Raw genomic sequence first — 16,977 nt, forward strand, 5'->3', positions numbered from 1 at the left:
TTTTCCTGTACAAAAGTGATAATCCAAAGTGAGAGATTGATATCCAGTTAAATTTTATACTTAACACCTTCATCTGACTTTCTATCAGGAAATGTACATCTAGTTTTACTGTATCTTTTCCCCCTGTGTTTCTTGTCTCCCTTGTTTAGACAATTAGCGGATGTACTTGATTTGAAGAAACACCAAACTTGTGTGAAGGAGGGCTCGGTGTTGGACTACTTTGTTGCAGGATTCTGGTGGGCCAAGGAGATGACCTTCACATGCCAGCAAATCTCATTCATAATGTCCCTCTTACAGCTGTTGCTTGACAACATCAAAGGTAAATATGTAGCAGGAGTAGGACGATATGCACACTATATGGCCAAAAGTTTGTGGACACCTGACCATCACACCCATACGTGCTTGTCGATTTAGTCCCTGCTTTGCTGTTATAATAACCTCCGCTCATCTGGGAAGACTTTCTACTAGATTTTGGAGCGTGGCTGTGGGGATTTGTGCGCATTCAGCTACAAGAGTATTAGTGATGTCAGGTACTGATGTTAGGTGAGGAGGTCAGGGTTCTGTGCAGGACACTCAAGTTCTTCCACACCAACCTTGGCAAACTTCATCATCTTCATGGACCTCGCTTTGTACACGGAGCCATTGTCATGCTGGAACAGGTTTGGACCTCTTCACAGTTCCAGTGAAGGGAAATTGAAACGGTACAGCATTCAAAGACATCCTATACAATTGTATACTTCCAACCTTTCTGCAAGATCCACATAGGGGTCTGATCATCAGCTGTCCACATACTTTTGGCCATATAGTGTACATTGTTATGAAAAAACATGTGATAATGAACGTTAAAATAGTGACACTGTTAACAGCGGGTGATTCTGGTGAAATGGTGACATCACAAAAATGTTATTTGCAGATGTTTGGCAGAAACATTATACAGTATATACTGGTTGTTGGGTGTGTCACAGTAATAAGTCTGTCTTTCGACTGTACACTGGGATTTGGTACGCATTTTCCCTTTGGGGTTCCTCTTTGTTTTTGAGTGAATAAACTATATGGCCAAAAGTATGTGGACGCCTGACCATTCAAGATTCAAGATACAAGATTCTTTATTGTCATATGTACTTGAAGAAGAAGAAGAAGAAGCCTTTATTGGTCACATAGATATTACAGCACAGTGAAATTCTTTTCTTTGCATATCCCAGCTTCTTCGGAAGTTCTTTCTACCTCAGAGCCTCCGATCAGTAGTGGCCGATAGAAACGCTCACCGCTCCTCATGTCCACAGCCATCTCCTTAGTCTTAATGATGTTCAGTGTGAGATTGTCAGCCTCACACCATGTGACCAGTTCTGACACCTCTCTCCAGTAGTCTGTTTCATCATTTGCCCTGATGAGACTGTGGAGTCATCTGCGAGCTTTATGATGACATTGTTGGGCTGGGCAGTGACACAGTCATGCCTTTAGAGAGTGTACAGCATAGGGGTGAGTACACAGCCTTGAGGAGTGCCTGTGTTCATTATGAGGGTACTGGAGGAGTGTTTTCCGAGGCGAACATGTTGTGGTCTGCCAGTGAGGAAGCTCCGTATCCAGTTACACAACGCAAGAGGCAGACCCAAGTTATGCAGCTTGTTTATGAGGTTTGAAGGAATTATAGTATTAAATAATCAATAAACTAACTATAATCAATAAAAAGTAGTCTGTCATAACTGTCCTTATCTTCCAGGTGAGATATAATTTTGTGAATGGCAAGTGAAATAGCATCCTCTGTGGATTTGTTAGTCTTGTACGCAAACTGTAGTGGGTTCAGGGTTGCAGGATATGTTCGTTGACAAGACTCTCAAAACACTCCATGAGAACGGGTGTAAGAGCCACTGGTCTGTAGTTACTAAGACAAGAGACTGTGGCTTTCTTTGGAACAGGTATGATAGTAGTGGACTTGAAGCAGAAAGGATCTATAGCCAGAGTGAGGGAAAGATTGAAGATGTCTGTGGCTACGCTGGACAGTTCTGAAGCACATAGCCTGGGGACGCATCCTGGGATGTTATCTGGACCTGCCCCCTTGACTCTGCTGAGCGACTTGTACACCTGTGTAGAGGACAATGTGAGTACCTGTTCCACCTCATCAGGTGCCACTTCCAGCGTTGTCCAGGGTTTCAAAGTGTGCATAAAAAAGGTTGAGCTCATCCGGCAGAGAAACAGAGCTGCTCGCATATGTCCGGCCTTTATAGTCTGTGATGTGTGCTAGGCCTTGCCACATTTTTATAGAGTCATGTGCAGTGTAGTGATTCTGTAATCTTTGTCTAGGGGGCTAAATCTGGAATGCAGTGTTCAGAAAGCAGTTATTGGTGTGATGATCAGGCGTCCACAAATCTTTGGCCATATAGTGTAAATCCTCTGGTGCTAACTTAAGGGTTTTTCTTAAGGGTTAAGTTCCCTAAGTTGGCACCAGAGGATTTCCAAAGAAGAAAAAGGAAAGTCAATAATAGCAAGTTAACTAGAACTGTTTTGCAGTATAATTTCCTGATTATGCTGGCTCTGCACTTTTCAGACAAGCACATGCCATTTGCTGACAATTTTAAGGAGTTCACCCGGACACTGCTCTCATCTAGACAGTCATCACCATCGGCAAGCGCCACCGTTAATCCGCTGTTCGATGTGGATCAAATCAAATCCATTACGGATTACTTCAGTAGCAGGTTAATATTTTCTCCCACAGTGATATCCTATTGTTATATTTAACACTCTCCTGAACATGCTGTAATTATCTTTAAAATTATGAGCTAGTAGGATGAATAAAAACCAGATCATTCTTTTCCCTGTTTTTTTCCATTAATAATGTGAATGTGAGATATTCACTCCTTTGCCTACTAGCAATACGCAAATTGGATCCCTTTTTATATCCTCTATAATTAATGCCATGCATAATTCATAAACCGATGAATTGTGAAGCATGTAGGCTTCTGTGGTGCATAACAAGTTGTGGGGGGAAAAAAAAAACAACAAAAAGCGAGGAGCAATTATATTTGCACTGATTTAAAATCTTTAGTATTTCAAGCAAGCAAATCGTGAGCATTTTAAATCTGCTGCTTTATTTGGGTTTATGTGTAAAGCACTCGTTAGTGGTGTAGTCTTATCCGGTCATTCCTTTAGCCTCTTAATACTTTCACTGTCATCCATAAAATGGCCACCAGCAAGCTATAGATGTAGTGTAAGAGCACTGACGTACATTTAATAGTACCATTGATCTTTCTTATATGATATATTGTAATTACTGTAGTTTATAAAGGGATATCAGAAGTTTGTTTCTTTTTTAATAGTTTGGCTAATGCTTGGTTGACCTTCGGCTGTAATTTTGATAGCTCTGTGGATGTATGATATATGGCAAGATATATAAATGTGCTGTTATTAACAGTGAAAATGATTGTACAGTAACCCAGACTGTCTCAGGGCCCTGGAGCTGTGAGGCAGCAATATGACCTGCTACACGACCACGTTGCCCTAGCAAGCTTAACCGATCCAAAATTCAATACGTGATGATAATTTGGCTCAAGATCTTTACTTTTCTTCATGGATTATGGTGTAATTTTTAAAGTTACGGTTCACCTCTCAAACTCTTACAGTACAGTATACATAACATGCAACGGTAGTTAGATGGAAAAAGTACTGTGCTTAACTGTGAGTGTGTTGGTTTTTTTTGTTTTGTTTTGAGAATGTAGGTTACAAAAGGTTCATTGTTGATACAGATGTTTGATCCTCCATGATAATTCTACAAAGTCAATATAGCATCGCCATGTTTTTTTTTTTTTTTTAATCTGGAATCAGGCATGTAAGTTTAACTTTCTGGATCATGATGCTAGTACAGTGTTGTTGCTGGGTTGTTTTTTGTGCATGTCTTTGAAGGGATTTGGAGAGGTTTGAATTGAGGACATGGGATTTGAAGGAAGGAGGAGGAGTCATTCTGTGGAATTTTGGAGGAAGTTAGCAAGCTTGCCAACCCTGATTACTGCAGCTTTAAAAGCATCTCTAATCACTGTCTGTAGTTGCTGGCAGTGTTTCCGTAAAAAGTTGCCAGTGAATCTTATCCTCGTCATCGCCTCTAAGTTAGATGAAGAAAAAAAAGAGTAATTTTATGACTCGGGAGGAAAATAGAACAAAACAATGCAAGGGGCAATCATAAATAGGTTAAAGCTTTGTTCCACACTTTCATCTTTATTTTTTCTTTCTGTTAACTGCTGGTGGTTTAGCTAGTTCAATTTTGGAGTGCTATCTTCTAGCTTGGCTTCTTGGCAAAATTTGTGCTCGTTTGTAAGTGTTTTTAATTGTGAAGCACTGTGAAAAAGACAGTTCCGTTCCTATTGGTATGGTGTTAGCAAAATGTGAACTTGCTAGTTTGTTTTGAATGAGTTCTAACGTTTGGTTCCCAGAACATACATTTTAAAGATTTGTTTTTGATTAGCCAGGAAAGTTTTCTTTACGGAAATAGAACGTCGTTTTTAGGTTTGCAGAACGTTCCCCCTAACGTTCTTTAAACGTTCTCTCAACGTTCCCACGCCGTTCTCTTAACCTCATGAGTTTCATCATTTATTTTTAATATTCATGCATCGTTAATCGTTAAATAAAACGAATCAGTCTATGTAAATAAATAATCAGCACACAATCCATGTTTTTCTTGATCCATTGTTTACATAAAATAAAAAGCCATGAATCTCGGGACATTCAAAACAGTAATAATCATTTAATTTAAAAAAACAAACAAACAAAAAAAAAAACAACAACAACAACAACAAAAAAAACATGAAAACCTTTTCATAGATTTAAATTTGCAAGAACACTGTATCATTAAAAAATAAATTGTAACTATTAAAACGTCCAGTGGTCTGACGTTACACACAACAGCAAAATAAAAATCGGATAATAATCGGATATTAAGACTTTGTGTATTTTGCCATAAATCTTGTCAAAAATAAAATACACTTAATCCTCTGCAGTTTGGTTCTCAGATTCATTTATTCAAGACAAATACACTGAGTATAGCTCGAGTGCAGCGGCACAATAGTTTAAATATAGACTAAACAAGCTGAGATTAATAAAAGCAGATCTCCCTCATTCCCTCCCTCATTCACTCCCGCTTCTCTCCCTCATTCCCTCCCTCATTCACTCCCGCTTCTCTCCCTCATTCCCTCCCTCATTTCCTCCCTCATTCACTCCCGCTTCTCTCCCTCATTCCCTCCCTCATTTCCTCCCTCATTCACTCCCGCTTCTCTCCCTCATTCCCTCCCTCATTTCCTCCCTCATTCACTCCCGCTTCTCACACTAACTGCTCTCACGGTCAGCGACCGGCAGGCTGGGCGTCTTTTTGATCAGAAACCACCTCCAGTCCTACAACCCCAATTCCAAAAAAGTTGGGACGCTGCACTGATTTTGCAAATCTCTACTGAAAGTCTCTGCCTCTCTAAGATAGTCTTTTTATACCCAGTCATGTTACTGACCGGTTGCCAAATAACCTCATTAGTTGCAAACTGTTCCTCCAGCTGGTTCTTTCTAGTAACACTTACTTTTCCAGCTTTTTGTTGGCCCCCACCACCCCACCCCATCCCAACTTTTCTGAGACCTGTTGCGGCCGTCAAATTCAAAATGACCTTATTTCTTTCTTAAAATGGTACATTTCCTCAGTTTGAAACATTTGATATGTTTTCTATGTTCTAGTGTGAATATGGGTTTAGGAGATTTGCAAATCATTGCATTTCACACAGCGTCCCAACTTTTTTGGAACTGGGGTTCTGGGAAGCTGTTTGTGATATTGAGAATAATTAAATCATTAAATATCACAAATAAAATATTTGTGATCTTTTAAAAAAAAAAAAAAGGAAGTGTAATCAGTTATATTCTCCTATTACACTATATATACACTCGCTGGCCACTTTAATAGGAACACACGTACCCCTCCATATTAATGCAGTCATCCAGTCATGTGACAGCAGCACAGTGCATAAAATATGCAGATAAAGGTCGAGCGCTTCAGTTAATGTTTACATAACACATGGTTGTTCATGCCTGACGGGCTAGTTTGAGTATCTCAGAAACTGCTGGTCTCCTGTGATTTCCACTCACAGTATGTAGAGAAAGTATCTAGGGGAAAAAAAAACCATCCAGCAGCAGTTCTGTGGGCGGAAATGTCTTGCTGATGACAGAGGAGAATGGTTCAGTAAATCAAATAACCACTCTTTACAACCGTGGTGAGCAGAAAAGCATCGCAGAACATGCAGTACAACACTTCAAACCTCGTGTCACTGTAGCATTCCTGTCAGTTTGAACCAGTGTGTATAAATATAAACTGTAAACTGTATAGACGGTTGTGTGCGCATATCACTTTTTATTTTCAGCATTATGATGTTTGATGCGAACGTGAACTGAAGCTCTTGACCTGTACCTCTTTATAATAAGCACATTATAATTATTGCATGAATGAGCAATCATAAAGGCGTTCCTATTAAAGTTGCCAGTGACTGTATATATAGGCTTATATTTCATTGTTACTGCTCTAAAATAATGATCGTAAATGACTGTTATATTAATATAAAACATTGTTATTATATTTGTCAGGGCTGAAGCTTCCCATTATCAAATGAGTAAGATTAACAGACTAATTCAATCGCCATTTATTCATTCCCAGAACATTCTTTCAAATATTGTAGTCAGGCATTTGCCTTTTGTAAAGAGAAAGCCTGCCACCTAGTGGTCATAAAGGGGTCGTGCGTGTACGTTTTCCCTCAAGAACCCTGAGCAGACACCCACACGTCATTGTTTGAAACCAATTGAAATTCTTTCCATTAAACACATTTAACTGTGTGATGTGCTTCAGTCTTTTCCAGCATTACAGACTCTACGAATTCCTCTTCACTCACCCGAGAGACGACATGCTGCTAGGAATGGAGGTAATTATAATCTTATCATATATATATATATATATATATATATATATATATATATATATATATATATATATATATACATATATATATATATATATATATATATATATATATATATACACACACACACACACGTATATACGCCACATGAGGTTCAGATAACGGATTCAAATCATTCAAATTGAATTCAAGCAAGCTGAAGTTGCCCCCAATACCCCAGTGCCATTCATCTGTGATGAAATCAAGAAAGAAGTGTAATCATTTCTAGACAGATGTTGTCATTACACCAGTATGAGGAAGTGTCTTGTGACAGGAAGCCTAAATCGAGTTAGAAGGAAGGCAGTGACGTGTGTGGAGATCAGCCAGCTTTTCCTATCTTTGTTCTTGTATCGATAAGCTAATCTCTGATCAAACACAATTAAACACAGCAAGACTCAAGATTTATATATATATATATATATATAGTATATGCAGTTGTGCTCATAAATTTACATACCCCTTGCAGAATGTGCAACATTTTAGTAATTAGAAATAATAATAATAATAATAATAATAATAATAATAATAATGATAATGAACAGGATGATCGATGTGAATTGTTATTATTTCGTCTTCTGGGAAACATGTAAATATCTTATGTAGCTTCTGAAGGGCAGTACTAAATGGAAAAAAAAAAAAATCTTTAAATAAAACAAATTACACCAATCGTCCTGTTCAAAAGTTTACACACCCCTCCACAACCCCCCGGGCTCAATGTATCGTGCTGCTTTCTTGATCATCAGTGAATGTTTGCACATTATGTAATAGTCGTGTACGAGTCCCTCAGTCATCCTCAGTGTGAAAAGATGGACCTCAACATCATATAGCCGCTGTTGGAAAGGGGTCAAATATGTAGAAGATGCTGGAAAAGTAAAGAATGTGCCGGACCTGGAGGATTTTTCTGAAGAACAGTGGGGCGGTTTAACTGAACAATCATCACAAAACATAAACACGGTCGTTGATCATCCAGGTAACGACACACAGTATCAAGAATGGAGGGTGTGTAAACTTTTGAACTGGTTCATTTGTGTAAATTCATTTATTATTGTGTCTTGTGTAAATATGTACACATCTGTTATGTGAAATAATTTATTCAGGGCAGGACTAAAGACATTTTTAAAAAATGCTATTTCAATAATCCCTATTTTTTTTATTATTATTATTAGATTCTGCAATATTCGGTAATATAATACACACACACACACACACACACACATCACAAGTACTTTGCTTTTATTACATGCTTTTATTACATCGTTTTCAATGTACTTCAGCTTTGCACAACGACTGTCATTTCAAATAAATGAAGAAAAAAAAAGCAGAGATTAACTGCCTACACTGACATTTTCCAGGATTCACGAGAGTCCCAGTGCAGTTTGGCACAATCTTCTTTTTAATTGCTTCACTCTGAAATGGAATTGAAGCTGACTAGCATGTGTTTTTCCCATTTCAGGACACAGATATAGCAGATATGTGGTGACTCACCAGCAGCAGATATAACAGCTTGTTCAAATTCATTTATCATCATCTTAATTACCACGCAAACATTCAGCAATCAGACCTTTTTCTTTCTCTCTCTCTTTCTTTCTTTTTTACATACGCAAGCTATTTGACCACCGGTTCCTTCTAAAATAAGACAACCCAGATGCTGTTGCAAATTAAGCGGCAGTAAATTGTCTCCACATCTCGTTTTGGCTTCGCAGCGCGCCTGCCCCTTGTCTCTCTCGCTTCTCCATTTTGCAGGTGGTGAACAGCATTAATGAGAGCTGTCATCCCTCCGTTTGAAATTCAGCTCGGGCGGATCCGAGCCTGCCTCTCAGCTGATTTGCTCATCCATTATTAACGTGTAATGATTATGTTCCATACACACTTTCAAAATGTCAGACAGCAGGAAAAAAAAAAAAAAAAAAAAAAAAAAAGCGTATTGCTAATATTTTTTTCGTCCGAGCGGCCATTAATATTCATGACGTGTCGCACAGTGCGCAGTCTGTCTCCGAACTATAAAAGTGTAACGTCCCTAAAATGGGAAAACTCATTACATCAGAAGAGGAAGACAAGCTGTAGATTTGTTTAGCGCCCGAATGGTGCGTTAAGCTGCTGCGAGTGAATAGTTATATTTGCTGTGGTGCATCGTGGGGATCAGTGAACAAATCTAGGTCAAGCGCCGTGCCACAAACATAATGGGTCCCGAACGTCATATAACATGAGCATTTTCTATTTGTTTTGATGGAGGGTTCAAAGCACTGTTTGAATATTAATGTCCTCATTTTTCCACCTCTCCTTTGTCTCTCTGTGTGTACATTGGAAACAATTTAGTGAACCAACATGTTTAACAAGTTACACAAAGGGAAGCAGAAAATCCTTTTCTCTTTTTTTTTTCTTTTTTTTTTTTACAGCCATTAAAGTGACGTTAATTCGTTTATCGGGAGATGAAAAAGCATGAATCATGTGCAGGGGAGTAATGCAGAGCAATTGAGTAATGAAGGACCATTGTTCTTCCCCTCACCCTCCATTTGACATTGTAATTATCTCAAATATGTAAACCACAGAGCCTTTGTTTTTCTTACAGAGCCGGGTTTGGATTCTGTGTGCGGGGGCTTTCTGCCAAGTGAACTGTAAAAGCATTCCAGCTAAATGACAAGAAAATGTAACTCACGGCCTTAACTCGAAGCCTAAATACCTTCAGGCGTAAACGTTTATTAAAAATCGACTTGCGCATCGTTGTTTTTAGACTTCATTTCTAAGTAAACGAGGCAGGCGTGTGTATAAAACATGCACTGTTGCTGACATATTCGCTGCTGTTGTGTGATGTTCTAGAGATACATCGAGGTAGTCAATCCGGCTGACTTCGTCGCGCCGCTGGAGGAGGGAACACCAACTGATGACCTCCATCACATAGCCCCCTCCCCGGTCGCGCCACCTGATCAGGTAAAGAATGTTGCTACTAAAACACGCTTACAAAATCCTCAAAGGTCTACACAGAAACGAGGCTTAAACCGTCCAGTTGTTGGTGTGGTGCATGTAGTGATTCAGTTTTTGGCCTTGTGATCCGACTAGTGAGTGAGAAAATGTGTTTCACATGTGAATCATTTCGAAGAGGAAACATGAATCTAGTTCCAAGTATGAGTAACATTTTTCCTTTTCGCTCACACCGCGCAGCACTCCAGCTGGAATATGCAGGCTGTGCTCCATAGTGAGGGAGGAGAGGGACTGTAATTCTCAAACAATCTGCTCTCTGTCCACAGGCCAAAATTCCACCCGGATCCTCTTGATTTTAGGAAGAAGTGCTGTAATACTATATGAAAATGTTGTTTTTTAAATTATATTTATATATATATATATATATATATATATATATATATTTATATATATTAAAAACATCTGGCTGTCAGTTTAAGTATTGTATACACCACATACTGCTGATTTCCTTTGAAACAAGAAGGACACCTGAAGTTAAAAGAAATAAATAAATACTGTACATGCAGTTCAAATCAAAACCACATGTAGGTGCTCTGCGTCATGTAATAGCTTCCTTAGAAGGACTTTTCCCCTGAGTGTCAATATTGTTTCTGCATTAACGCCTTGTTTTGAATGGGTTTTTCAGAGCCATGTCTCATGTCTCATCTGTAAACGCTTACACGAAAACATCTTTTCCCCATTAATAACAATTCAGGTTCCGATCAGAAAGCGCGATATTTCGCTATTATGCAGCGTCGGAGAATGTGAGAAGCGTCCCCGTCTTACGGGAACAGCTCACACAAGTAAACATATCTGGCAGGTTTATGTAATCCTGTGCGTTGGTCGAACGTTAGTTACACTCTGTTTATGGCTGGATTTATTATGTTAAAGAATGCATTTATATTCCTTCAGGATTCAGACGCGTGCGCGGAGAAGGACGAGGAAGAGTCGGATGAATGCGAACAGGTAGAGACACTCGAAAGCCGGGAGGGTTTCAGTGTGGGAGATGTGCGAGAAGTGCTTGAGGAAATGACCAGAGAGATGCTGGGAAAGCTGCAGGTAATGACGCATGTCTGAATGAAGTGTGTGAATGAAATCAGCATTTAATAATGAGTGTAAAGTTTATGAGTCTTCATTTTGGGCATCTTTTAGTAAAGGTGGGTGTAAATGTTTTCACAGGCCAGAATGAACTTCAAGTCCCCCTGAAAGTTGTTTTGAAGGCTTTTAGTATGATTATGCCATCCCTAATGTTATCTAGAAGCTAGTGTGCGCCAAAACGATGAAAAAAACAGAGGACTAGGCCTTTTTTGGAGGCTCCTCATATACTAGGTTTAGACGATTGCCTCACCTGTTTCACATCACCTTCTTCTTTCAACTTCTCACATCGCTATTAGTCCTAAATTGCCCCTGTCACGACTTTTTGGAACGTGTCACATGCATCAATTTCAAAATAAACGTTTATCTTCAAAACCCTATGCGGTTGATTAGGTACAACATCAAAAACCTCATCTTTCTTTATACGTTTTTTTTTTTTTTTTTTCTTTTCCCAAAGTCAAAGTACATTTCCAAATCATCCCTTTGTTGTTTTCATTAGCATTTTCCATACTGTCCCAACTTTTTCGGAATCAGGGTCGTATATTAAAGGAAAGGAAAGTCTGCGACGCAAAGACGACTAAAGGGAGAAGCCGCAGGGTCCTGGAAGGAATGATATTAGTGAAAATATCAGGTCTGAGCTCATACTGTCCCACAGGCCTCCTCTACCCAAGTGATCGTGCCAAAAAAAAAAAAAAAAAAAAAAAAGATCTAATATTAAAACTTGAGTAATGTTCCCCAGCTTAATATCGTTGGTATTCTGCACATAACACGGAACACATTAGACAGCTCCTGGCAGATATTCTGATTAATTTCACGGTAGACTTAAGGTGGAATCAAATTACTGGGTGTGCTGCGGTTGCAGAAAACAATCTGTCCTCGCAGATTGCTGTATTGTGTCATCCCTATCGTACATTTTCACCAGCTTAACAAACAGCAACATGCAGGTAAAGGAGGATTTTCATTTAGACGGGGATAAACGATTTCACACGCACTCCACTCGACTTCCATAAAGACGTTTCTGTTCCTGTAACGATTTCTGGCTGTTTGTAGGCGTGTGTCTGAATGAGCCGCTGTAAGATCGGTCCTGTTTCCATCAATTTTTCTGTTTACTCCACTGTAACATCTGCTCAAGGTCAATTACATATTTCACTCCGAGCTATATTTAGTCTTGTGCAACAACTCAAATCTTTCGCAGCTTAGGCAGTCCGCATTGACCATCCGTCGTGTGTTGGGTTTTTTTTCTGTTTTGTTTTTTTTTTTCTTCCTCTGTTCTCCTTTGAGGCTTTTCTCTCGGGATCGGGTTAAGCTGTTGAGTATATGCTTAGCATCACAGCCTGCTCCGGCTAGTTTGAAGCGTTTGATTTTGATGTGGATTAAATCTGCCACTAGAACTGTTCTTCTTTCCCCGTTGAGTGAAGTTTAATAACATCCGTTTTTTGTTTTTTTTTTTTTTCTCCCCCTCTCTGGGATATTTTAGTTGCGAAAGTTCCCAGGAGTGTCATAACTCATGTGGATCTCATCATGCCTTATATGGTAGAAACTCGGAAAAAGGCAGATGCTGGAAATGCTGTGGGTGACTTCCCAACCATATTGTTACCATTACAGATGTGCGCTGGAGGCATTTAATAGGCCTGTGTGTACAATGAGAATCCGGGAAAAGAAACTTCACCCTACCTATTAAAACATTAGATCTTTACTGCAGGGTGTTCAGTAAAGCTTTTTTTTTTTTTTTTTTCTTGTACCAGAGTTGTTTCTAAACAAGATGTTTGACCGAGTAGAAATACGCAGCATGTACTGTTTTACATCACGTAGATCATCTGTGACAGTGTTATAGATGTTGGGTTTTATGGATGCATGCGATTTATTTTTTGTATCCAACAGGAAGATTTCACAGAGAAGCTGCGCATCCAGGAAGAGACCTACACGGCCAGGTTAGAGAGTCTCAAGAGGCTGACGTCCAAATAAACGTCTGCTGAAGAAAAGGGAAACATCCACCTTTTCTTTTTCTTTTTAGTTATGACACCAGGAGTTCTAACGTAAAACCAGTACAAATATGTACTAATACGCTTAAGAAGTGCTTTATAAAAGTCTTAAGTAAGGAATAAAACATGGCAGTGCGTACTGTTAAAGGAAAATAATTTCCAGTAAGAGCACCTCCTTTATAATTTATTAATAAATGACACCTTATGTTTTTAAAAAAAAATACATTTATAGTTACATATAAAGTTGTGGAATGTCCAGGAAACAAGTTCATTTCCTGTTTCTACTTACAGCAGCGATAAACAGCCGTCCATTCACCAGCTTCTATTTTTTTTTTCCTTTTTAGATGTTAATAAGGCAAATAATAATAATAATAATGATGCTTTTCATGTCAAAACACAAACTGAGACTCCTTCCATAAACGTTAAGTAAAAGTCTCCTTACAGAAAGCTTCACCCTATCAACGATTAGACATTTTTCTTTATCGAATAACGACAGGTATTTAACCTGTTTATTATTAGGCTTAGGTTATGTGGAGCCTCGGCTGTATAAGTCCTCGTGCACGAGCTGTTACTATAGAAACGGTAATGCGTTCGAACAAGGGCATTAAGGTGAATCTGTGCTTTGACTTGCAGCCGGAACTACTGACAAAGCTGCTGTTATAGAAAATGAATTCAGACAACTTCTGACCAGTCGAATTTGAGAATTCAGCGTCGCTGTGATATAAAGCAAATAAAAAATACAACTGAAAGAACAAACTGAAAGCAACACACCTAACTTTGTGCAGTAAGGGTTCGGTTGGTTTCTGGAATGACCAACGAACTGCTATGCAGTTCAGCCTGAACATAATACAAATTCAGTCGTGTTGTTTACGGAGCAGTGGAATGTCACATTACAGCGCTAAACATTCCTGCGGACTTACTCGATCATAAAGAGTGCACTCAAAACATGAATTCATCACCCTTACTTTAACTGAAGAAAGATTTTACACAGAATTTAATTTAGTTCATTCAAAATTAATCAGTTTAGACAGACAGACAGATAGATAGATAGATAGATAGATAGACAGAGAGATAGACAGGCAGACAGATAGATAGACAGACAGACAGACAGATAGACAGGCAGGCAGACAGATAGATAGACAGACAGACAGACAGACAAATAGATAGATAGACAGACAGACAGATAGACAGACAGACAGACAGATAGATTGATTGACAGACAGATAGATAGCGAGATAGATGGATAGATAGAAAGACAGACAGACAGGCAAGCAGACAGACAGACAGACAGACAGATAGATAGATAGATCATTTTATTTGTCCTCAAAGAGAAAATTTGTTTCCACCGTGGTTGCGTAGAAAACATAAACATGACACCATACATATTAACCATCAAAACAATCACAGACATAGACGGGAGAAGGGGACCAAAAAAAAAATCAGGATCAAACAACAAATGCCAGATCACAATGGCTGATTACCTAATGCTTGTATAGCCATAGATACAAAATTCCTACTCTAGCTGGTTAGTTGGGTCAACACAATTTAGTAGGTCAAATTAATTTACTCTAGTGTATTTAATTAACTTTATAACATTTGTCAAACAAAATTTTCGTATGTTGATCCAACTTAATTTTAAAAAAATCATTGATAGAGGTTTAATTCATTTTCTTATGTTTAAACAAGCAGTTTAATTCATCACTGTACATATACACAATGTACATAATGAACAAATAAGAAAAGACCGGGGTCAGTACTGACATTAGTATAGATCACTGAGTGCACACAGCCTAAGCACATGCGCCGCTCTTCAGCACAATGGTAACCACAAAATTCAAAAACGTTACAAGAACTCCTTCAAGTGTCCAACTTTAAAGTGCACCTATTATGGTTTTTCAGATATTACCTTTCATGTAGTGCGTTATAGAGCTGTTTGAGAATGTAAAACATCTACAAAGTTTCAAAAATCAAAGCGCACGACAAACAGAGTTATTGACTCCCAAACGAAGGAACCGATTCTGAACAGCTGAAGCGAGTCGTTAGTGATTCCAGACTTACTTCCTGTACTAACCTACATAGGTTTGTAACAACAAAAAAATGGTCTTCATTGGCTGCTCGCTAGTAGACCAATCACAACAGACTGGGACATCTGACCAATCAGAGTAGAGTATGCTCTCTGAAAGGCGGAGTTGAGAATGAATCCTTTAGAACGGATCATTGAACGAGTTGTTTGAGAAACTGGGGGGGCTCATTAAATTATGAGCACGTTAAAGTGTTTTTTGACCTCAGATGCATGTAAATCTATTGCATGAGATCTTTAAAACAAATTTAGGCACGTTTCAAAACCATAATAAGTGCACTTTAAACACTAATGTGTCTTTCCCTTTTCTGAGAAACACATAAAATAACACTTAATCCCTAAATTTACTTTCCTAATGCAGTCCCTTGCAAAGCATGCTGGGAACTACAGATCCACTGCCCAGTTAGTTATGTCAACAAAAAATGATTCATGTAGTTCTAACACAAATGTATTAAGTAAACTTCAGTTTTAAATCTTATTAGGCAAACACAATGAAATCAAGTCAGCTCATTCTAATTAATTCAACTGAGCAAATCATCGATGCGAGTGTGTGATCTTGATTGACTGAGAATGTGGATATTTTCCCCTTTGCTATATTTGAGTTATGCTCATTCTCGATGTTTGATGTTGACAGTAAATACGAAGGCATTGCTTTCAGAAAGGTGCTCGCTCTGGATTTAATCGTGTAAACAGGCAGTTATGATATCCGTAAACAGCTCGTGAGCAAAAGGAATATGTAATTGAGTGGTTTGTCTAATGTTTGTGTGGAGTTTTTCCCACAAGTCATTAGCTGTGTGAAAGTAGTCCAGCGCTATGGCGATGCAGCATAACTCATGGCCTAAATAGCTGAGTTGCCATATAAAGTGATGTATTATTAAAGCTGAATAGTGCGTTTTCCACTGCATTTGGAGGGGGGGGGGGGAAAGAAAAAAAAGCAAAGGCTTATATCTATAAATATGCAGTGCAGTTTGTATTAGAAACAGGAGAGCCATCTAATTTTGTCTCTCATAATTTATAGAGTGAATAAACTTGAACATGCGTGTTCAGTCAGCACAGGATCAGATTACACTAATATTCGCCCATGCCTGCGTTGCACTGCTTTTTCCTACCCGGTTGATTTAGTTCTTCATTAGCCTGCGGCTCTTTGTGTTGACACAGTGGGGTAAACTGAGATACTTTCAGGCTGAATTCCTGACGAACATGTTGGTGCAGCCTGTTGTTTGGAATCGCTCACTTTCTTCTTCCCCACTGACTGATCTCAGTGACCTTTTCTTCAGTTCATAGAGCAATTTTTTTTCAAAACTAATAATAATAATAATAATAATAATAATAATAATAACAGAATTATTTTTTTTAAAAAACAATTTTTAAAAAAAGTCCCCCTACTGGCCACACAAAGACACTGCAGATAGATCACTTAACACACTGTGGCGAGTGTTCACCTGTCCCTCAGCCTGATAATGGATTACTACAGGGAGGTTTCAGCTTTGCCGTCATCGTCTTACAAGCAGCGAGGTTCAAGGCTTAATGAAACAAGCCTGGCTCGTGTTCCTCAGGGAGTCCCTCTCAGTCCAGTGCACAATCTCAGTCTTTAATTGCCCTCTCTTTTGTGGTGGCGTAAACATGTGCTTTATGGGACGTGTTTACATTTGACTCAGTACCAGTCTTGCCTCTCTCCGTGCCACTAAAGCGTTTGCCCCGGAGCTACCAGTCGAAAAGAAAGCTTTGTTTATTTTTGTTGTAAAAGACACTGTTAGCTGTCAAACTAATTCAAAATAGATGGGATTTCTGTTTAAGTTTCGAACGTCTTACTCAAGCACGCCAACAAACGGAAAAAAAAAAAAATCGATTTATGGCTTTTAATCAAAAACAGTTTGCTTCCTGTCAATAAAGC

At 38.7% G+C, this 16,977-nt stretch overlaps 1 protein-coding gene across 3 annotated transcripts in view; it reads left to right on the plus strand.

Moving 5' to 3' along the window:
- The window catches only part of cabcoco1 (ciliary associated calcium binding coiled-coil 1), a 38,375-nt gene extending 24,222 nt beyond the window's left edge, over positions 1-14,153 (plus strand). For all 3 annotated transcript variants that reach the window (XM_053640079.1, XM_053640080.1, XM_053640081.1), the window contains 6 exons: positions 150-319; positions 2,546-2,693; positions 6,860-6,932; positions 9,786-9,896; positions 10,839-10,985; positions 12,903-14,153. In XM_053640079.1, the coding sequence (XP_053496054.1) occupies positions 150-319; positions 2,546-2,693; positions 6,860-6,932; positions 9,786-9,896; positions 10,839-10,985; positions 12,903-12,986 (733 nt within the window). In that variant the 3' untranslated portion in view covers positions 12,987-14,153. The remainder of the gene's footprint in view (positions 1-149; positions 320-2,545; positions 2,694-6,859; positions 6,933-9,785; positions 9,897-10,838; positions 10,986-12,902) is intronic.
- Positions 14,154-16,977: the final 2,824 nt, after the last annotated feature.

Source organism: Ictalurus furcatus, chromosome 13 (assembly GCF_023375685.1).
Source record: "Ictalurus furcatus strain D&B chromosome 13, Billie_1.0, whole genome shotgun sequence".
Classification (NCBI taxonomy): domain Eukaryota; kingdom Metazoa; phylum Chordata; class Actinopteri; order Siluriformes; family Ictaluridae; genus Ictalurus; species Ictalurus furcatus.